We start from the raw sequence: 21,929 nt of genomic DNA on the forward strand, positions 1-21,929 counted from the left end.
CCAAGGGTTCATACTATAAAAATCCTAGTATATGTTTTTTGTATCTATGGCCAACATGATTTCTCCTGTTTAATGAAGAATATTCTAACTTGGTGGACTTGGAGGACTCTGTAACTAGACTGCCTGGATTTGCATCTTGACACACCACTTCCTAGCTGCTGACTTTGGGCAAGTCACTAGCTATCTCTGGGCCTCAGTTTTCTCAATCTGTCAAATAGAAATATAGCACTTACCCCACAGGGGTGTTGTGAAGATTCATTGATATAAACCATATAAAAAGTACCTAGGCCTGGAACATAATGATGACTCTGTACCCTTTGGCTGTTGTTATTACTATCTCATTTTATACTTGCAGAAACCTCATGTTGTCAGTGCTATAATCATATCCCTATTTTACAGATGAGAACACTGAAGCACAAGGAAGTTAAGTCTTGCCCAATGTGATCTGTGTAAAGTCCTTAGCTCAGGATCTGGCACATAGTAGGTGCTCAGTAAATATTAGTGTTTCATATTAATTATTATTAATAATTACATTCACTATTGTAAATATTGTTATCAATAATGAACACAACCACAATTAAGAAGTAGCAGAGTCAAGACTAAAAGCCACATTCTCAGATTGCTAGCCTGTTAGTCTTCCCTCTGTAACCCAAAACCTCTATGTTTCTAGACTTTACACAGCTGTTAGGCCACCATTGTGGATTCTCCTTCCCTTCACCCCATATGACCTAAATATGCATGTTGTCACCCCCTGCCCACAAAGCCAAGGCCCCTGCCTTCTGCTTTATGTTCAGAATCACAGCCCTCCCTTTGGCTTCAGGTCTCCAGGAAGGCCTGTGTCCCCTGGCTTCCAGAGGGAGAACAAACCCCTCTTGAAGAGGCTACTTCTCTCAGGCCCATTTTTTCTTCCTATAAGAGACAATTTTCTGTGGATCTTAGGGTGGGGCCAGGCTCCTTCAAGGCATTTCCTGCCCAGGAGTTTATATTTGGCCCCAGCAAAAGGAAAAGGAAGTAGGCAAGGGGGGTGGGGTTGGGATGTAGAAGTGGTGGCACAAGGTCAAAATAGGTGCATGCCAAGACTTTGCAGGCCAAGAGAGGAAGCAGGAGATGGCGCATGTCCCTTCTTAAGTGGGCTTGGATGCCTTCATAGGAGCTTGGGATGGAAGAGCTGAGTATTCCTTGAGGTCAGAATGCCTTCACCCTCACGTAGAGGTTATTTTCCATTTTTATACCTCTGGGCCTTGGTTCCTGTTCCTGTGGCTTCTGCACTGGAGCAAGGTGTTCTGCTAGTCATCTAGTTGGCTGAGTTGCAGGTGTGTCCTCAGTTCTGTGTCTCTGCTATAGTGATGCCAGAGGAATGGGTGGAGTCATAGGTTCGCACACTGTTTAGTTGGAAAGCAGGACTTCCTGTCTGGGTGTTGCCTGAACATTCTGTAGCTCTGATTACACTGCAGTGGAGATACTGAGACCAATAAGACCCAGTTGAACTCCAGTTGAATGGGGGAGATAGTCTCATGTGCTGCTGAGAAGGTAATGGAAATGTGTAGAAGGTCATTTAATTTAAATGAGCCATTGGGTGGTAGGGGGTTAGTGAGAGGTCAGGGAAGGAAGATTTCATAGGATGCATCCATCCTGATGCATAATAGGAATTTTCAGCTTCAAATCAGGCTGGGTCCAGAGTGTAGAAGGCCTCAAGTGCTAGGTGGAAGACAGTCTGGTGTCTACCCTGGGCTGTGGGCAGTGGGAAGCCTGCTAGGTTGCAGAGTAGGAGAGTGGCCAGGTCAAAGCTTGCCTCTTGTAAGAAGAAACTGGCAGGACAACCTGTTGAAAGGAGAGACTAGAGCCTGGGAACTTGGAGGGCTTAAGTAATCTAGACATGAGAACCTAGAGCACGGTTGGGCATGGGAAACCGTGACCACCTGATGGAAAAGTTGATAGAACTTGGTGACTAAATACATGAGCCAAGAAAGGACAGAATAGGATGACTAGTGTTTCAAACCTGGGTGTTTGGTGCCTTTGGAGGTAGAAAATCTGGAGAGAAAACCAGGTTGGGAGGGGAAGATGAGTTTGGTCTTGGTCTTCACCGAAGACCCTCACTGGAGTCTCCCAGAAGAGAATGTGCAGGAGGAGGAAAGCTCCCTATACTGAACCAGCCACTGCTAATCACACACACCCTTGCTCTGGGTCTAGATTTGGTGAGTGGCTATTAGAAGATGGGGAAACTGTAGCCCAGAGAGTGTTGGTGGCTTGCCCAAGGTCACCCAACAAGTTCCTAGTACAGTTGGGGCTAGAATGTAGTTCTCCTGGCCTTAAATCCAATAATCTTTCCACCCATACCATAATGGAGAGCAGTTTCCACTGGTCTAACATCTGCCCCAGACCAGTTAGGCTGGCAGCTCTTGCCTCCAGGCTGGGAACTGGAGGTGATGGAGTAGTACATGACTTATTAAAACACATGTCTTTCCTTGTCACCATGACCTTGTCAGAGCACTTGGGGACTGGGTTGGGGGCAGGATCCCCTGGAGGCAAGAAAGCTAATGGAGTGACTGCAACAAAGCAGGTGACAGCTTTGACCTTCACTGTCACAGAGAAGCCCTGGGCTAAGCAAGAATGTCAGCTGCCTGCTTTAACCCTGCTGTATCAAGTGCCAGTTCAGGAGACCACAGACTGGACCCAAATTTTCAAGCAGCCCCAGCAGGCCAGAGGTCTGATTTAGCCACAAGGCCCTCGTGAGCCTCCCTTGCTTAAAGCTGCATACCAGATCTCTGGCTACAGCTTCTATGGGAAGAGGTGTATGGTTGGGGGTTTCATGCATGACTTCCATATTTATAAAAACTCCAAACTAGAACTGCCACCTATCTGTGGCTGACCCAACTCTGCCTACGAAGGATTAACAGGGTCCACAGACCAGGGACGCCACTGAATCATGTATCCATTATTTGCCTCATCCCTCAGGATATCCCCAAGGAAGGATGGGAATACCTGGAAGTGCTAGAGAATCCCAGGTAAGGTGGAGCTGACCCTCATAGTTTCACATTTCAGGTCTGGAGTCAACCGTTCTTTTGTTGTGGGGACTGTCCTGTGTGGTGTAGCATGTTTAGCAGCATCCCTGGCCTCTACTCAATAGAAGCATCTAACATCCCTCCCCAGTTGTGATGGCCAAAAATGTTTCTAGATATTTCCATAGGTCCCCCGGGGCATAACATTGTCTCTGGTTGAGAATCCCTGAGGCCTAATGGCTTTGGTGTGGACATGGAGTGTTAAGGAGAAAGGGGTATTAGAATGGAGAGCCACACATGTGAGCTTGCCACTAACCAGCAAGATTCAGTGGCTTCACTAATGTTGCCACCCAGTCCCATGTTATTGTCCCTTCCTGGGCTTTGTGCCTTGGTGGTGCCTCAGTTCTGACAGGGAGACTCCAAAAGTGTTGCATGTGTGGGCGCAGGAGCTTGGCATCCAGCTGTAGCTCTGACTGAGATTGAGGCTGGCATCCAAACAGGTGTAGTAGGGGCCCTGAGTTCTGCCTGTGACCTAACAAGCCAGAGGCCAGCCAGTGACTAGCACAGCCAAGCTAGTTGCTTGAAATCCAACAGCCCTTACCATGGCACCCCTCCTGTGAGGTTTAGAATGTGGGATGAGAGCTATTTTGGTCTTGTCTCTTTTCCTCCATTTGTGTCCCTCCCCTGTAAGAATCTAGTAAGAATTGTAATTACAGCTAAGAGCAGTAGTAGCAGGGAGACAACGAGTGTACCCAGTCTCCTAGTGGACAGGGTATTGCAGACTCCCCTGAATCTCCCTTCCAAGGTCAGGAAGGGGGAAATCTTGGCAGTCTTCAAATTCATGATAGCTGTTATTATGAGCCCTTGTGAAGGCTCCCCTCCCACTGTCCCTCAGGGAGAGAGGGGGCATAGCCAGACAGTCACCTGTTGTAGCATTTGTGAAAATTTGAATGAAGATCCACTTCTGAGGGATCCAAGGATCAAGACTGGGTGGGCATACTTCTTGTGGCCTGGGCTCCTTAGATGTATCCTTATGAGAGGGTGAAAGGAGCTGGTTAATAGCTGCCTGGGGCCAAGTGAGATCCAAGCCATCTGCTACAAAGCCAACATCTCTTCCTTAAGCAGGATCCCTCTCTAGTAATGGAGATGGGCAAAGAAAAAGGGCCTTGCATCAACCAAGAGAAACAATCTGAGAAGCCTTTTGCCAGGACCTAGCAGCAGGGCCTGGAGTGGTAGGGGGCCCCTCTGCCTACCTTGAATACCAGCTTGATCTCACAAAGTCCACCTTAGACACTTGGGTCATCACACAGTGGCATCCCAGATCTTTCTCCACTCCTTCACAATGGTGGCTTTTCCTCCTGTGCTCACTAAAGGTGAGAAAGACCATGATGATGCCAGACCTTATTTTGGAGACACTCCTCCTACGGTGAGGGCCGTGAAGGAGATGCCTTTCCAAATAGGAAACAAAGTAAGGTAAAGGAAATCAACACAATTGCTGGTCCTCTGTTTGAATAAATTACCTTCACATATACCCATAGGTATGCCCTCCCCTGTCTTACCATAAGCTCATTGCTTTCTTGCTTCTTCACTCTGGCTGAGAGAACATGGACCAGTGATTAGAATGGGCCTGAGTCTGGCCTCTGGCTAGAATCTTTCCAGAGACCTATGCTGTGGCTTTTTAGCTGGCCATGTTTGTTTAAGGCCTACATTTTATATTGCCTACACTTTAGAATCATCTGGAAAGCTCTCAAAAACAAATGAAAACTAACCACCCCTGTTCCCAGAGATTCTAATTTAATTTGGTCATGATGGGGGCCCAGGCACTGGAATTTTTAAAAGATCCCAGATTATAATGTGCAGTCTGAGTTGAGAGAGTACTGCTTCAGCAGGACAAGGATCCTTTGATGTGGGGCCTCTGTGACATCCACCCATTGCTTATCCTGGGCCCTGAGTCTTACCTGGTACCTATGTCTGAGCTGGCTTTTGGGTTGGGGAAGCGCAGGCAGAAGTGGGGTTCAAGTGGCTCTCTCACGGCCCAGAGTGACCACAATGCGAAAGTCCCCCAAGTGTGGCATGAAGAGGGTCAGGTTGGTGATATCGGCTGGGTGCAGCCTGACCTCCCTCAGCTTAGTTGCCAGTTGCCTTTTCTTTTTCTCCTAGCTCATTCTTACTGTTTTAAAACTAGGACACAATCTGAACTGAGCCTTAGAGACTGAATTTGTGAATACCAAGTTCAAGTAGTCTTATTTTAAGTTTTTATTTAAATTCCAGTTAGTTAACATATAGTGTAATATTAGTTTCAGGAGAGAGAGGCCAAGTTCAAGTAGCCTTAACAAAAGTAGCACTAATGATAGCTTTCATATAGTCACTTTCAAAACCAGGAAAAAGCTGACCAAATCCACACAGTAGCTGTGGAAGTAAGCAGGAAAGTTGTTAGTCCTTGCTGTATAGATCAAAATCCAAAGCTTACGGAATGAAGCAAGTTGCCTAAAATGACTTAGGCAGCAGGTAGGGGAGCCAGCTTGATTGTAAGAAGCTCTTTCTTCAACTCAGTTATCATCTTTGAACATTATTGCATTTCCTCAGTGGGGATGTTGCTGCCCCTTTCCCGAGCGCATAAACTCTACTCTTGTTCATATAGCATTTCTCAAGAAGAAAAGCCCTGCTTTTCTCCTCATTCCATCCTTCTCTGAATAGAAAAAACAAACAAACAAACAAACAAAAACAAAAAACAAAAAAAAAAAAACGCTGTGCTAAGAGGATCCCTGGTGCATGGCCTATATTAGTAGGTGCACATCCTGTCATTGGCCTCTGAAATCATCCATTGCTGCTCAGCAATGTTTCTTTGACACTCCCTCCAGGAGACTCGTGGGTATGGCCTTGAGGCCCGATTTGATGTTGGAGCTTTCGAGTATGCCCTTTTCCCAAACTTTTATGGCTCAGATCAGCTGGGACCCTCCCCAGGGAAAGAGTCTGGGCTTAAATCTCAGTGGAAACCTGGGGCGCCTGGGTGGCTCAGTTGGTTGAGCGTCCAATTTTGGCTCAGATCATTATCTCACAGTTCCTGAGCTTGAGCCCTGGATCGGGCTCTGTGCTGACATCTCAGGCTGCTTCGGATTTTGTGTCTCCTTCTCTCTCTGCCCCTCCCCTGATCATGCTCTGTCTCTGTCTCTGTCTCTCAAAAATAAAGAAACATTAAAAAAATTTTTTTTAAATCTCAGTGAAATCAAGCTTGTGCCAGATGAATGACATCCCTGACCTGTCCCAGCATATCAACCTAGCCTTGACCAGAGCATGGCCTTCAGAATATAGTGAAACTGCTGAAATCTGCACATCTGGACATAGAAACAAGACTAGGGGTCACAGACATTCCCACATCACTTGCCTCAGCCTGCCTGGTGTTACTCTCCCCACGAGGCATGTAAGGCAGTCCTCAGTCCAGGACACCTGGGCCCAACCTCAGGTGAGTGGACTCTACTAGGGGTGAGTGGTCACTCCTGGCCCCAGCCTCGACAGGCTGGGATGTGTGGGAGGGATGAAAGCAAAGCACTTTAGCTCAGCCCTTAATCACCAAGACATATATCTTTGCTCCATTTGGGAGGGAGCCTCAGGGCCTCCCAGCCCTCCATGAGGTGGTATATTGTTAGGAGCCAGTGTCCCTGACATCCTGTTGGGTAATAACCCATTACATTCTCCAGATTCCTGCCAGGGAGTACTTTCTGGGGATTCATCCCATAACCCCGCTTCAAACTACTTGGATCCTTTGTCTTTTGGAGCTATTGTGGCCTCTTTGAAACTTCTGCCTCCTAACTAACGTCACTTCCTGGAGCCATTTGGCTGCAACTTTGACAGTGATGTGGATGCAGCCACTTTCTTTTTGTTTTGTTTTGTTTTGTTTTTATTTTTTTAATATCAAATTTATTGTTAAATTGGTTTCCATACAACACTCAGTGCTCATCCCCAAAAGGTGCCCTCCTCAGTACGCATCACCCACCCTTCCCTCCCTCCCACCTCCCCATCTACCCTCAGTTTGTTCTAAGTTTTTAAGAGTCTCTTATGCTTTGGCTCTCTCCCTCTCTAACCTTTTTTTTTCTTTCCTTCCCCTCCCCACTGGACTTCTGTTAAGTTTCTCAGGATCCACATAAGAGTGAAAACATATGGTATCTGTCTTTCTCTGTATGACTTATTTCACTTAGCATCACACTCTCCAGTTCCATCCACGTTGCTACAAAAGGCCAGATTTCATTCTTTCTCATTGCCATGTAGTATTCCATTGCGTATATAAACCACAATTTCTTTATCCATGCATCAGTTGATGGACATTTAGGCTCTTTCCATAACTTGGCTATTGCTGAGAGTGCTGCTATAAACATTGGGGTACAAGTGTCCCTATGCATCAGTACTCCTGTATCCCTTGGGTAAATTCCTAGCAGTGCTGTTGCTGGGTCATAGGGTAGATCTATTTTTAATTTTTTGAGGAACCTCCACACTGTTTTCCAGAGTGGCTGCACCAGTTTGCATTCCCACCAACAGTGCAAGAGGGTTCCTGTTTATCCACATCCTCTCCAGCATCTATAGTCTCCTGATTTGTTCATTTTAGCCACTCTGACTGGCGTGAGGTGATATCTGAGTGTGGTTTTGATTTGTATTTCCCTGATGAGGAGCGACGTTGAGCACCTTTTCATGTGTCTGTTGGCCATGTGGATGTCTTCTGTAGAGAAGTGTCTATTCATGTTTTCTGCCCATTTCTTCACCGGATTATTTGTTTTCCGGGTGTGGAATTTGGTGAGCTCTTTATAGATTTTAGATACTAGCCCTTTGTCCCATATGTCATTTGCAAATATCTTTTCCCATTCCGTTGGTTGCCTTCTAGTTTTGTTGATTGTTTCCTTTGCTGTGCAGAAGTTTTTATCTTCATGAGGTCCCAATTGTTCATTTTTGCTTTTAATTCCCTTGCCTTTGGAGATGTGTCAAGTAAGAGATTGCTACAGGGGCGCCTGGGTGGCGCAGTCGGTTAAGCGTCCGACTTCAGCCAGGTCACGATCTCGCGGTCCGTGAGTTCGAGCCCCGCGTCGGGCTCTGGGCTGATGGCTCAGAGCCTGGAGCCTGTTTCCGATTCTGTGTCTCCCTCTCTCTCTGCCCCTCCCCCGTTCATGCTCTGTCTCTCTCTGTCCCAAAAATAAATAAACGTTGAAAAAAAAATTAAAAAAAAAAAAAAGAGATTGCTACAGCTGAGGTCAGAGAGGTTTTTGCCCGCTTTCTCCTCTAGGGTTTTGATGGTTTCCTTTCTCACATTCAGTTTCTTTATCCATTTTGAGTTTGTTTTTGTGAATGGTGTAAGAAAGTGGTCTAGTTTCATCCTTCTGCATGTTGCTGTCCAGTTCTCCCAGCACCATTTGTTAAAGAGACTGTCTTTTTTCCATTGGATATTCTTTCCTGCTTTGTCAAAGATTAGTTGGCCATACTTTTGTGAGTCTAGTTCTGGGGTTTCTATTCTATTCCATTGGTGTATGTGTCTGTTTTTGTGCCAATACCATGCTGTCTTGATGATTACAGCTTTGTAGTAGAGGCTAAAGTCTGGGATTGTGATGCCTCCTGCTTTGGTCTTCTTCAAAATTCCTTTGGCTATTCGGGGCCTTTTGTGGTTCCATACAAATTTTAGGATTGCTTGTTCTAGCTTTGAGAAGAGTGCTATTGCAATCTTGATTGGGATTGCATTGAATGTGTAGATAACTTTGGGTAGTATTGACATTTTAACAATGTTTATTCTTCCAATCCATGAGCACGGAATGTTTTTCCATTTCTTTATATCTTCTTCAATTTCCTTCATAAGCTTTCTATAGTTTTCAGTATACAGATCTTTTACATCTTTGGTTAGGTTTATCGTAGGTATTTTATGATTCTTGGTGCAATTGTGAATGGGATCAGTTTCTTTGTCTTTCTGTTGCTTCATTATTAGTGTATAAGAAGGCAACTGATTTCTGTACATTGATTTTGTATCCTGCGACTTTGCTAAATTCATGTATCAGTTCTAGCAGACTTTTGGTGGAGTCAATTGGATTTTCCATGTATAATATCATGTCATCTGCAAAGAGTGAAAGCTTGAAATCATCTTTGCCAATTTTGATGCCTTTGATTTCCTTTTGTTGTGTGATTGCTGATGCTAGAACTTCCAACACTATGTTAAACAACAGCGATGAGAGTGGACATCCCTGTCGTGTTCCTGATCTCAGGGAAAAAGCTCTCAGTTTTTCCCCATTGAGGATGATATTAACTGTGGGCTTTTCATAAATGGCTTTTATGATGTTTAAGTAAGTTCCTTCTATCCCAACTTTCTTGAGGGTTTTTATTAAGAAAGGGTGCTGATTTTTTCAAATGCTTTTTCTGCATCGATTGACAGGATCATATGGTTCTTTTCTTTTCTTTTATTAATGTGATGTATCACATTGATTGATTTGTGAATGTCGAACCAACCCTGCAGCCCACGAATGAATCCCACTTGATCATGGTGAATAATTCCTTTTACATGCTGTTGAATTCAATTTGCTAGTATCTTATTGAGAATTTTTGCATCCATGTTCATCAGGGATATTGGCCTGTAGTTCTCTTTTTTTATCGGGTCTCTTTCTGCTTTAGGAATCAAAGTAACACTGACTTCATAGAATGAGTCTGGAAGTTTTCCCTCCCTTTCTATTTTTTTGGAATAGCTTGAGAAGGATAGGTATTATTTCTGCTTTAAATGTCTGGTAGAATTTCCTTGGGAAGCCATCTGGTCCTGGACTCTTATTCGTTGGGAGATTTTTGATAACTGATTCAATTTCTTTGCTGGTTATGGGTCTGTTCAAGCATTCTATTTCTTCCTGTTTGAGTTTTGGGAGTGTGTGGGTGTTTAGGAATTTGTCCATTTCTTCCAGGTTGTCCAGATTGTTGGCATATAATTTTTCATAGTATTCCCTGATAATTGCTTGTATTTCTGAGGGATTGGTTGTAATAATTCCATTTTCATTCATAATCTTATGTATTTGGGCCATCTCTCTTTTCTTCTTGAGAAGCCTGGCTAGAGGTTTATCAATTTTGTATATTTTTTCAAAAAAACAACTCTTGGTTTCATTGATCTGCTCTACAGTTTTTTTAGATTCTATATTTTTTATTTCTGCTCTGATCTGTATTATTTCTCTTCTTCTGCTGGGTTTGGGGTGTCTTTGCTGTTCTGCTTCTATTTCCTTTAGGTGTGCTGTTAGATTTTATATTTGGGATTTTTCTTGTTTCTTGAGATAGGCCTGGATTATAATGTATTTTCCTCTCAGGACTGCCTTCGCTGGGATGCAGCCACTTTCTAGACCCAGAAGGGAATGCTAGCTGGGCCTCTTTCTCCTGTTTGTCGTTCTTTCTTGGGACCCTTCAGTTAGTTGGGAGTACTTGTACTATGTGTCAGGGTATTTTTCCACTCTCCAGTATTTTATTTAATGCTCTCAGTAGCTATTACAGGTAGACACAATTCCATCCATTTTACAGTGGGGGAAACTGAGTCTTACAGAGGTTAAACAACTTGCCAAGGTCCGAGAGCTAGTGACTGACAGCACTAGGATTTCAACTCAAGCTTGTTACTCCACTACATCAGGAGGTCAAAAAAAAGTTTGGGGACCTGGAGTTTGTTCCTTTGAGTCTAAGCCCTTTGTTTACCTGGCCTCTGAGGGCAAGTGGCATAATGAAATGGGAAAGAGAGAGCTGTAAAGGAAATTAAAAGGTCAGGGTCTCACATGAAAAGACATTTCTCCAAAGAAGACATACAGATGGCCAACAGATGCATGAAAATATGCTCATCATCACTTACTATCAGGGAAATACAAATCAAAACTATAATGAGATATCACCTCACACTGGTCAGAATGGCTAAAATCAACAATATCAGAAACAACAGGTGTTGGTGAGGATGTGGAGAAAGAAGGACCCTCGTGCAGTGTTGGAATGCAGCCACTGGTGCAGCCACTCTGGAAAACCGTATGAAGTTTCCTCAAAAAGTTAAAAATAGAACTACCCCATGATCCAGCAAATGCACTACTATTTACCCAAAGAATACAAAAACACTAATTCAAAGGAATATGCGCACCCCTCTGTTTATGGCAGCATTGTTTATAATAGCCAAGTTATGGAAGTAGCCCATGTCCATCAATTGATGAATGGGTAAAGATGTGGTGTGTGTATGTGTGTGTGTGTGTATAGTGTACACACACACACACAATGGAATATTAGTGATCAAAAAGAATGAAATCTTACCATTTGCAATGACATGGATGGAGCTGGAGAGCATTATGCTAAACAAAATAAGTCAGATAATGACAAATACCATATGATTTCACTCATATGTGGAAGTTAGGAAACAACAAAGGAGCAAAGGGAAAGAGAGAGAAAGTGCAAGAGAGCATGCACACAAGAAATAGACTCTTAAAATACAGAGAACAAACTGATGGTTACCAGAGGGGAGTTGGTCAGGGGATGGGTGAAATAAGGGGTGGGGATTAAGGAGTGTACTTGTGATGAGCACCAGGTGATGTATGGAATTGTTGACTCATCATATTGTACACCTGAAACTAAAATAACACTGTATGTTAGGTAACTGGAATTAAAACAAAAACTTAAAAAAAATAAAAGATTAGGATCATAGTCTCAGCTGTGACATGTAACTCTGTGGGAATTGGGAAAGTTCCTCGGGACTCAATATGCCCCATACTATAGCTTTTTAAAAGTGCTGACGTGGAAAGCCCCACCAGAGACCAATTACATCAGCCTCTGAGGATGGGATCCCAGGGAATTGGTCTTTTTTAAGCTTCCTAGCTGATTTTAACGTGCATCCCAGGGTGAAAATCCTTCAGCTAGGGATATAGGCCAGTGCTTCTCAAACTTTAATGTGCATGCAAATAAACTCAGGATGTAGTTAAATATAGATTTTGATTCAGTAGGTCTGGAATTCTGCATTTCTAACAAGCTCCCTGGTGATGCTGATGCTGCTGGTCCAGAGATCACAGTTAAAGTAGTAGCGGGCTAGAGGGCTCTAGGTAAAAGCAAAAGAACTTGGTGCCCACTCAGGTGCACTGGTTTCCTTCCCACCAACCCTGGCTAGGGCCAATGCCTAGCGTTAGAGGAGCAGGCGGCTCACCACTCTCCTGTGGGCTCTGCCTCTGTGGCTCTGGTAGATGGTGCAGATGTGTAAGATGCGGGACTTTCTTACTACACTCTCTCAACTTCTTCAGGCTTAAAGAAGGACCTCAGGACTAATGGGCAGGCAGGGCCTCTCTCCTTCCCTTTCCTCTTTGTTCTGCCTATAGCCATAAATGGCTAAGGGCTGCAGTGGACTTCAAGGGTGTGTTCTTGGCATGCAGGCCTAACCCTGGGGATTAGCTTTCCTACCTGGGGTCGCCATAGCAGACTCATGGCCCTTTTAGGGTCACTATTTCTTTCTGTGCCTGTTCCTGCCTTTCTGGGAACTATCAGGTCCTTTCTTTGGTACCTTCTCTTCATCCTAATCATGGGAAAGCAGAGCTGGCTGCTAGGAGGGGCTCTGAGGATGGAGAAGGGCCTTCTCCTGGGGGTGTGGTAGGATCAGGAGACAGGGAGGTGGTAGTGGCAGCTGGCTAAGCTGTTTTAGCAGCAAAACCAGGTACCTCGGATGCTTCCTGGGCTGGTGTGAGGTCCCTTCCAACAGCTCTTACCACAGTTCCCCCACACCACCAATTGCCTAGAGACCTGTATCCTCTGCTAGGCCTGCATTGCCCCCTGTCAGAGGGTCTGAGGTACTGTTAGCTAAGCTCTGTGGGAACAAACACTTTCCAGGACCTCTCTGAAGTCCAGATGATTCCTAGATCTTTATCATAGGTTAGAAAGTTGCAGTAACAAGAAACATGGGCACATACACACACCATTCAAGTGCTGCACAGACTGAGGGGGCCTATAGGGGGTGTGTGTACAGGTGCACCATCTCATACCAATCTTCACGGATCACGGACATGAGCAAACTTGGCTACAGCTATGTGCTGAGGCAGATGCTAGGGTGGCACTGACCTGATGCACTCACTCTGGGAAATGCCCAGATGTTCATCTCCGCCCCACTCCTGTTTGCCCCAAAAGCTTTCAGGAGCTCCAGGGGCTCCAGAACCTTCTCTTCTCCCCCCTCAAATCTTCATCAGTTTGTGGCCCTTGAGAAGCCTATTGTTTTTTCTCATCAACTTCGATCTTCCTGTATTCTTCCCTCTGTTGTCTACCTACCTGCATCCTCTGAAATGTTGTTTTGTCTTTTAACTTCTCAGTCTCAGCTGCCAGGATCTCATCCTGGATTTTCCTGTAGAAGAGCACTGGAAAGAAAGAGCTCTTCCTGTCTCGGAAAAACCCCACCAGTCTCCTCGGAGTTGCCTGGTCACAGGTGCTAAGGAAATCAAGGAGATGTTAGGAGTATGACTCTGTGGCCAGAGCAGCTCTGCTGAGCCACCAGCCTACCCCACCCTCCAACCCCACAGTGCCTTGTCCTATAGTCCCAGCCCCACTGCTCCCTGGAAGTGCTTGGGGTAGGAAACAGATGGCTGCCTGGGTAGTCCCAGGGCATTGCTGCTGGCACTCAGCCTATCCTTGCCAGGAGGGCCTCCTTTAGTCCAGCTGCATGTCTTCACTGAGGCTGGCAGAGGTGCTGGGCACTCCCAGAGCAGAGGTGGGAGGCTAACCCAGCCAGTGCCCTCCAAGATTCCCACAGGTACCACTGTGTCATCATGACAGTCAGCACTGGATTATGCCACATAGATCTAGCCACAAGGGAGAGCTGGAGCAGTCTTGGGAGGTTCCCTGGGAAGGGAGGGCTGTAAATCCATGAGTGATGGGGAAGAGTAAGCACTGGGGAAGCTGCCATGTCAGAAAGGTAGGGGCCCTGAGTGGGAGGGAGACTGAGCTTTAACTCTGGCCCCGGCACTGCTACCTTGGTCAGCTGTGAGACTGTGGGTGACTTCTTCCTTTCTGAGCCTGTCTGGAGATCTATAAAATGTAGATAGTAAAACCTCTTTCACAGCTTATTGTGTGTGTTAAGTGAGATTTCGTTATCAAAGTGCTAGGGAATGTGAGGTATGATGGTGGGAAAAAGAATGATAATCGTTGAACATTTTGTATCCCTAGCTGGACTAGGATGGTCTACCCAGGGTCATGGAAGGGGATGTCTCCCTGAAGAAGGGGAAGGTGAAGACACAGCTATGGCTTCCTCCCCCAGCAGTACTCCTTGACTTCAGACTTTCCTGAGAGTTGCTCCTGCTGGTGGGTTCTGTTCTTGGGCAGGGGCAGGAGAGCGAGAGGGGTATTGAGACAAGCAGGGGAATGAGGCTCAAGGATGGCCTCACAGGACATAGAGGGTAGGGTATGGGGAACAGGGTAAACTCTTGCTGGCTGTGATATGAAACAAATAAGCCAGCTCCCTCCATGCTTTTCTTGCCATTTCCAGATCATGGGAACTAGAGGTGCTTGTCTGCTGGAAATGAGGCAGCATACACCCAGGATGGTTCAGTGCCAACACCCACCTAGACCCATTTCTCTCCCTCTGTTCCGTTTTAGAAGTTGAGGCCAAAAGAGCATGCAAGTGGCTCCGAGCAACAGGATTCCCTCAATATGCTCAGCTTTTTGAAGGTAAGGATACTCAGCTGCTCCCCCTCCTCTACCCCAAAACTTGCCATATCCCTCTGTTTTTCATCTGTAAAATGGTGCCAATCAGATCCTTTCTCCAACCACACAGGTAGCTGTGGACCTTGGCCCTCCTCCTATAGTTACATCATCATGTCTACTGGGTCACTTTGATTGGCTCTCATAAGCTCTGGTGTCACCCATGTCTTGACCAGGGCCCCTGCACTGTACCAGTTCTGAGGATGCCACTGGCATAGATGCAATGTGGAGGGTGCATCCTGGTGTCCCCGACCTCATCTCCACTTCCCCATGGCCTCATTTCTCTGTTTCCTTCATTTTTCTGTTTTTCTTTAGTGTTGTCTATACTTTCTATTTCTGCTTTCCTTCTTCTTCTCACATTCCCCACTGTACTCTGCCTTCAACCCCACCTTGCCAATAAAACAATCCTTGTCCAGGTCACCATTGACCTCCATGTGATCAAGTTCACTAGTCACTTCCCAGTCTTTACTTAATCTCTCAATAGCATTCAGTGCCGCTGGCCACTCACTTCGGCTTCTAGAACACTCACCTGTCTTTGCTGTCTCTCTAGATGCTGCTCTTAGTCTTCTTATAGAGGACTCTGCTTTCTGTAACTGATATCTAAATGTTGGAGTGTCCCAAAGCTCAGTCTTGGTCCCTCTTCCCTCTCAACATTTCTTTCCCAGGAGATCTTTCTCCAAGTACCATCTATATTCTGGTGACTCTCAAATATTTCTGTCAGACCTCATTCCCAAGCTCAAGATTCATCTTTTCAGCCAGCAGTTAAGTATCTCCTTGGATGTCTGACAGACATCTCAAATGTAGCAGGTCTAAATTCCAACTCCTGAGAGCACCGCTGTCCACTCAAGCCGTGCATCCAGGAATCACCCTTGATTCGTCTTTTCTTTCATCTTCTATATCTAATCCTTCAGCAAGTCCCTCCTCCCTCCACGGTATGTCTCGGATCAGTCTAGTTCCTGCCATCTTTACTGCCGCATCCTGTGTGACCTGCCATCACTGCTCACCTGCCAAAGTGCACCAGCCTCCTTCCTTTGCTACCTCCTCTATTCCTTTTGAGAAAAAATTTTGTTTGTTTGTTTAGAGACAGAGAGAGCAAGAGCAGGGGAGGGGAAGAGAGAGAATCCTAAGCAGGCTCTGCACTGTCGGCAAAGAGCCCAACATGGGGCTTTAACTCATGAACTGTGAAATCATGACCTGAGCCGAAACCAAGAGTTGGAAGCTTAACCTACTGAGCCACTCAGGCATCCTCTTTCTCTTCTCTGCAATGCACAGCAGCCAGAAGGACCTTGTGAGCCTTGGGACTCACTTTGTCACTTCTGTGCTCTGTCACTCCTCTGATGGTTTCCCAGCACACTCAGAATGAGGCAAGCTTACATGTTTTATTATGAATGACAAGACTACATCACTCAACTGCTGTTTACTCCTCTTCCCTTTGCTCACTACATTCCAGGCTCCTTTCTTGCTCACTTGCTCACCATGTTTTTTCCTCACTCAACACCTTAATGTTGGTCCTGCCTGGAGCCCTCTTCCCAGGCTTTTGGCATGGCCAGCCTCCTCTTGTTCTTCAGGATTCAGTTCAGAGGTCACCACCTCAGAAAGGCCTCTGTTGACCACCTCTCTATGAGTAGCCCCCACCCCTCCAGCCTCTCTTTACCCCATCACCCTGTCTAATGTCTTTCATGGCATTCAGAACCGTATTATCTTGTTTCACACATTGCTTATTGTCTGTTGTCCCCATTAGAGTGTAAACTCCGTGAAGGCAAGGATCATTTTTATCTCGTTCGCTGTTGTAGCCCTAGCATCTGTCACCAAGTAGATGCATGATTAATATTAGTTAAATGAATAAATGGGCTTGCTTTACCAGTAAGACAGAGAGAGGTATGGGATTTCCTGGATGCTCTGTCCTCTTACTGCACCTTCCTCTCTCTCCTCTCCTTCTTAAATCCCAAGGAGTGGGCTCCCCTGCTTTGAGAAGTAGGAGGAAATGAGGTGGGGTTTAGCTGCACACTGTCCTTTCTGTCCTCACTCTCTTCCTGATCCCCCCCAGTTCATCTTCGGGCAGGGAGGAGTTTCCTTGTCTTAGTACCCAGGATTCAAAGAGGACTGGGTGAGCCCAGCTTGGCTCCTGGCAGCCACCCAAGGCCTCAGGCTTGCCATCTCCCATGGACTGGTATTATTGCTGGGTCCTCTTATCCAGCTCAACCCTCCTTTCCTTCAACCCTGAACTTGTCCCCAATGGTCAGCCTGAGTTCCCTGGGCCCCTTCTTTACTCCAGGCTTGCTCCTTTTGCTCAGCTTTTGCTTTCCTGCCTCCTCCCTTCCCTGCCCCCCCTTTGCAACTCAAGGGCTACTGGCACTGAGTTTCTGACCATACCACTCTCAACTCATCGTGGCTTTTCTCTGCCGTACAGAAGGTCTGTTTCCCCTGGATATTGGCTCTGTGAAGAAGGACCACGGTTTTCTGGACGAGGACTCTTTGGGGGCCCTGTGCAGGTAGGGAGCACTAAGAGCCAGGCCTGGGAGGTCAGGGCCTTGCTTGGAGCTTCTTCATGGAAAGAAACAATCCCTGTCCCCTCTAACAGAGGAGGAGCCCAACCTGTAACAAAGCTCATCTGGTAGAGTCACACTGCTCACTCTGTCTTCTGTGTCTGTGACACCTCACCACCCAGGCACTCTAGCTGGAAAGTCAAAATCTGGTGTTGACTCTTTTCTCCCTTCAGTTAGATTCCTGAGACATTCTTCTGATTTTCCCCTTCTCTGCTTACACTGGTTTGGGCCTTGTTTGAGGCCAAACCATGGCTTTTTGGATCCATTACAGTAGCCAACTCACTGGCCTTCCTGCCATGTCCCTCCGCGCCTCAATCCAGCCTCTTTACAGCCACTAGATTCAGTTTCCAAGCAGGAACTCCTCTGCTTAGAGTGTGTAACTGCCTGCAGAGAAAAGTGAAACTTTTTTAGCATGAGGCACCTTTGCAGTATGGCTTTGACCGACCTTATCAGCCTCAGTCTCCTCTGTCACACCAGTACTGGTCAGTTTACTCTTTCCCTCTCTACCTTGTCACAGCCTCTTGTGGAAGCCCAGGATAAGAGTCCCTGTTTTTTTTTTCCCTCCAGAAACCCATTTCTGACCACCAGGAAGCCTTCTCTGACTGCCCACCCCATCTTCATGGAAGTTCCTTGCCCCACTCTCTGTGTGCCTGTTGTGTCTTCTAAGTTCCTGAACCTGTGCTCTCTAGTGGTTTATTCCACATATGTAAGCTTCCAGAGGACAGAAGCCATAATTTTCCTAGCATTGTGTCTGGCACTGAAACCTTCATGAGCACTGGATCTTGGGAGAGGTTTTGATATCTTGAGCATGTAAAGTAGTGGATGGCATCATGGGACTGTTTCAATAGGTTATGCCCTGAAAACTTGGGTTGGGACTCTTGGGTGAACACTGCTTCATTTCCTTATAGAAAGCTGATGACCTTGAACAATTGTGCCTCGATGAAACTGGAAGTTAATTTTCAATGCAAGCAGGTGAGTCATGGCAAGGGTGGGGTCTGGGGTCTTGTGGCACCATGGGGAACCCAGGATATACATAGACCACTTGCAAAACTAGATCCAGTGTCCTGGGTGTCTGGGATGTACAGAGCAGTGCCTTGCCCCAACCTGAGAGTGAGGTATAGGGGGCTCTTATGAGCCTGATGGGTTTTTGGCAAGCCTGGTATAGAGTTTAGAGTGTGAAAATAAGTACCATGGCCACACCCACCCCCCTCAGCACACCTCTCCACACTGAGTTTACTAATAACTTGACCTAGTGATTGCCCTTCCTCAGGGAAATCTATCTGCCTCCACTACTTGCTTTGTGATGGTGAGAATTCCTTCACTAGACAGCAGAGACAGAATAATGTGGTGGAAAAATCATGGCCTATATGATCTTAGAAGTCAAGATCCCCAACTGTGTCCACAGGAGGTCTTACACCCCTGAGCCTCGTTTTTCCCATCTCTAAACTCAAGAGGCCTTTCTGACTCTGCCAATGTGGGATTGCAAAAACCGAGAGGACTCTTAGTCCACATGTAGCCCTGGAATGCTGGCCTGATGACCTCATCTTTCCATGGGGTCAGGCTTTGTTAGTTTCCTCTGGAGCTTTCTCCACCAGAGGTCTGGAGCCAGGAGGGTCAGCTAAGCAGCCAGAGCCCTGGCCTGGGAAGCAGGAAACCCCTGGGGCCTGATCCCACCTCTGCCACTGACTACTCAGTGGCCTTGAGCAAGCCTCTTCCCCTCTCTTGATTTCCCCATATTGCAAAATAGAAAATTAGAAAATCTAAAATCTCCTTTTAGTTCTGGAATTCTGTGATTCCAGAATAGGAATAGGCCTTGATTTCCCCATATTGCAAAATAGAAAATTAGAAAATCTAAAATCTCCTTTTAGTTCTGGAATTCTGTGATTCCAATCTAAGACTATAGCCTAGAGACTTGGGAGGCTGCTGAGGACAGGTCAAGACACCTGGATTCTAACCCTGGCTCTGTCACTGACTTACTACATGACATTGGATGACCTTAGGCAAATGACTTCTCATTTGTGGGTCTTAGTTTCCCTATCTGTAAAATGAGGAGGGATTAGATTAATTCGATGACCATTACCATCCATCTGGGCTCTGTCTCTGACTCCTGGCTTACTCTGGTACTCCAGAGCCAGCTCCACATCTAGGACATGTCTTGAGTCAGAAAGTGGCGCCCTTTATCTCAAGGTCCTCTAAGAGTTTGGAGGCAGGGAGTGGAGTACAAACAAGCACTTGAGGACTATTCTGACCTGACCCTGTGGCTCCCTCCCCAGAATGAAGACTCAGAAGAGGAAGAGCAGTGTACCATCAGCAACCACTGGGCTTTCAAGCGTGAAAGTAAATGTTGGTCTCGTGTAGGCTTCTCTGACCTACTGGCCCCACCAAGCCCTGGCCTGCCAGTGACCTCCAGCTGTGAGAGCGTCCTCACTGAGCTTAGTGCCACTTCCCTGCCAGCCATCACCGTGAGCCTATTGCCCGAGCCAGCAGACCTGCCCTTGCTAAGCTGTGCCCCCAGACCAAATGACCAGCCATTCCTCAGCCCCACCCAGGGCCAAGAGGGTCTCCAGGACAAAGCCAAGAAGCGCCGTTCTCGTAGCTTCCTTAAGCACCTTGATTCTCTGAGGCGGAAGGAAAAGGGTGGCAGCCAGCAAACAGAGCCTGAGCGTAGCCCAGCCACCTCAAAGACCACCAAAGCCTCCTCTTTCTGCAGTCACCGTGGCTTCCTTTCAGCTGGATTCTATAGGGCCAAGAATAGGACAGCCACCTCAGCTGGTGACAGTGGCACTAAGGCTCAGAGGGCTTGGGAAGCCTGGCCTGTGGCCATGTTTTGGCATCCTCAGCGGGTGCACCGGGGTGACTGCCTTGTGCATGTGCCCAGGGACCACAAACCAGGCACATTCCCTCGCTCCCTGTCCATTGAGAGCCTATTTCCTGAGGACGGACACCGCCTGGCAGATTGGCAGCCAGGTAGGCCCTGGGGCTATGAAGGGCGCCGGGGCTCCTGTGGCTCCACAGGCAGCCATGCCAGCACCTATGACAACATGCCTGAGCTATACCCAGCTGAGCCTGTACTGGCTGGGGCTGAAGCTGAAGATGAGGAGGGTGAGGGCAACTACGCCCACCTAGATGACATTCTCCAGCATGTGTGGGGGCTGCAGCAACGGGTAGAGCTCTGGTCTCAGGCCATCTACCCAGACCTGGGGACTAGAGATAAGGAAGAGGAAGAAGAGGAGGAGGTCACTTCAGTAAAAGTAGCCACAGTTGAGGTTGAAAGGCAGGCTGAGTCTCTGGCCCAATTAGAGGCTCTGACCCATAGAGAGTCCTCAGCTCTGGGCCAGGCTGATGTTCATCCAGTAGTCCCAGCTCAGGTTCAGGCTCAGGCTCAGGCTGAGCCCCTGGAACAGGCACAGGCCGAGGCCCCACACCCAGCCCAGGATAATGAGCAGGAGGCAAATTCAGGTGGGGAACCAACCTCTGCCTCCAGCCTGTCTGTGGAAGAAGGACACTCCATTTATGACACTGTGGCCTCCTCCAGTGAACTGGACAGTAGTGGAAACTCTGTGAATGAGGCTGAGGCTGCAGGCTCACCAGCTGGACTTCAGGCATCAGCACCACGTGAACGACGAGATTCAGGCGTTGGGGCCTCACTGACTAGACCGTGCAGGTGGGAGTTTTGAGTAAGGGTGGGGACAGAGGACTCTGTTGTGTCTCTTTGTCCTGCTCCCCATCCTTCATCCTCCCTTTCTTCTTTCCCCTCTCTCCCATCCCTCCCTCTCTCCTCTACACAACTCTTTTTCAAGGCACTAAGAAGTGCCCAGTCCCAGGGACAGGTTCTTGATTGCCTCCAGGTTAAGTTCAGGGCTTACCTCTGCCATGGCCTTGAACAAATTCTAGCTCCACTTTGGGCATTTTTTTCCCCATGAGTAAATCATAGGTGTTAGAGGACATGGTCTCTGGTCCCCAGCTTTACCATTCTGGGCTCTCAGAACAGCCCCTACACTGCAGTCTTGGAGGGATAAGGGGCTGGTACTGCTTGCTGGCACTAGATGGGCCTGAGCTCTGTGCCACCCTCCTTGATAGCTTCTTGGCCACTTGGCAGCCCTGGAAACTAAAATTAAGGTTTACCACCCTGGGACCCAGTAGCAATGCTGACAGTAGTCACATCTCCCTCCCTGCATTTGTTTTCTTTGGGGAGAATAAAGGGATCAGAAGAAGTCACCATTTCCTAAGGCTTATCCAAACCTGCTCCTCTGGCCCTTCTGCACTTCCTCATCTTTCACCAGGAAGCTCCGTTGGCACAGCTTCCAGAACTCCCACCGGCCTAGCCTCAACTCAGAGTCACTGGAGATCAACCGGCAGTTTGCTGGCCAGATCCACCTCCTGCACAAGGGCTCACTGCTGCGGCTCACTGCCTTCATGGAGAAGTACACTGTGCCCCACAAACCAGGATGGGTCTGGTGAGTGCTCCTGGGCCATGGTGTGTGGGGAGCTTCTTATCCAGGTGCTGGCCCCCTCCCTGTCCCCACTCTAGGACTGGAAGGGTCATCCCCTGAAGGTGGGTGCGAGAAGGTGGAGCCCAGAAGCCAATAGTGTTGGGAAGCTGGAGGGGCCATGGCCTGAGAGGTCAGCATGGCTTGCATATGTCTGTGGGGGATGCTCATGGGACATGCATGAGTGTGTGCCATGTGTGAGGAGG

The 21,929-nt window shown here is 47.2% G+C and overlaps 1 protein-coding gene across 6 annotated transcripts in view; it reads left to right on the top strand.

The window, feature by feature from the left end:
• The window catches only part of STARD8 (StAR related lipid transfer domain containing 8), an 85,053-nt gene that overhangs the window by 57,152 nt on the left and 5,972 nt on the right, over nt 1-21,929 (top strand). For 2 of the 6 annotated variants that reach the window (XR_006710747.1, XM_045471104.1), the window contains exons 1-6: nt 13,701-14,288; nt 14,583-14,654; nt 17,098-17,179; nt 18,142-18,205; nt 19,507-20,897; nt 21,517-21,690. Coding sequence is in view for 5 of the 6 variants with exons in the window: in XM_045471104.1 (XP_045327060.1) it covers nt 18,149-18,205; nt 19,507-20,897; nt 21,517-21,690 (1,622 nt within the window). In the remaining variant the exon portion in view is untranslated. Of the gene's footprint in view, nt 1-6,220; nt 6,463-13,700; nt 14,289-14,582; nt 14,655-17,097; nt 17,180-18,141; nt 18,206-19,506; nt 20,898-21,516; nt 21,691-21,929 lie in introns of those variants that run through there. The other 4 variants (XM_045471106.1, XM_045471105.1, XM_045471109.1 and 1 more) reach the window with 3 other exon arrangements.

The sequence above is a fragment of the Leopardus geoffroyi genome, chromosome X (genome assembly GCF_018350155.1).
Source record: "Leopardus geoffroyi isolate Oge1 chromosome X, O.geoffroyi_Oge1_pat1.0, whole genome shotgun sequence".
Classification (NCBI taxonomy): Eukaryota; Metazoa; Chordata; class Mammalia; order Carnivora; family Felidae; genus Leopardus; species Leopardus geoffroyi.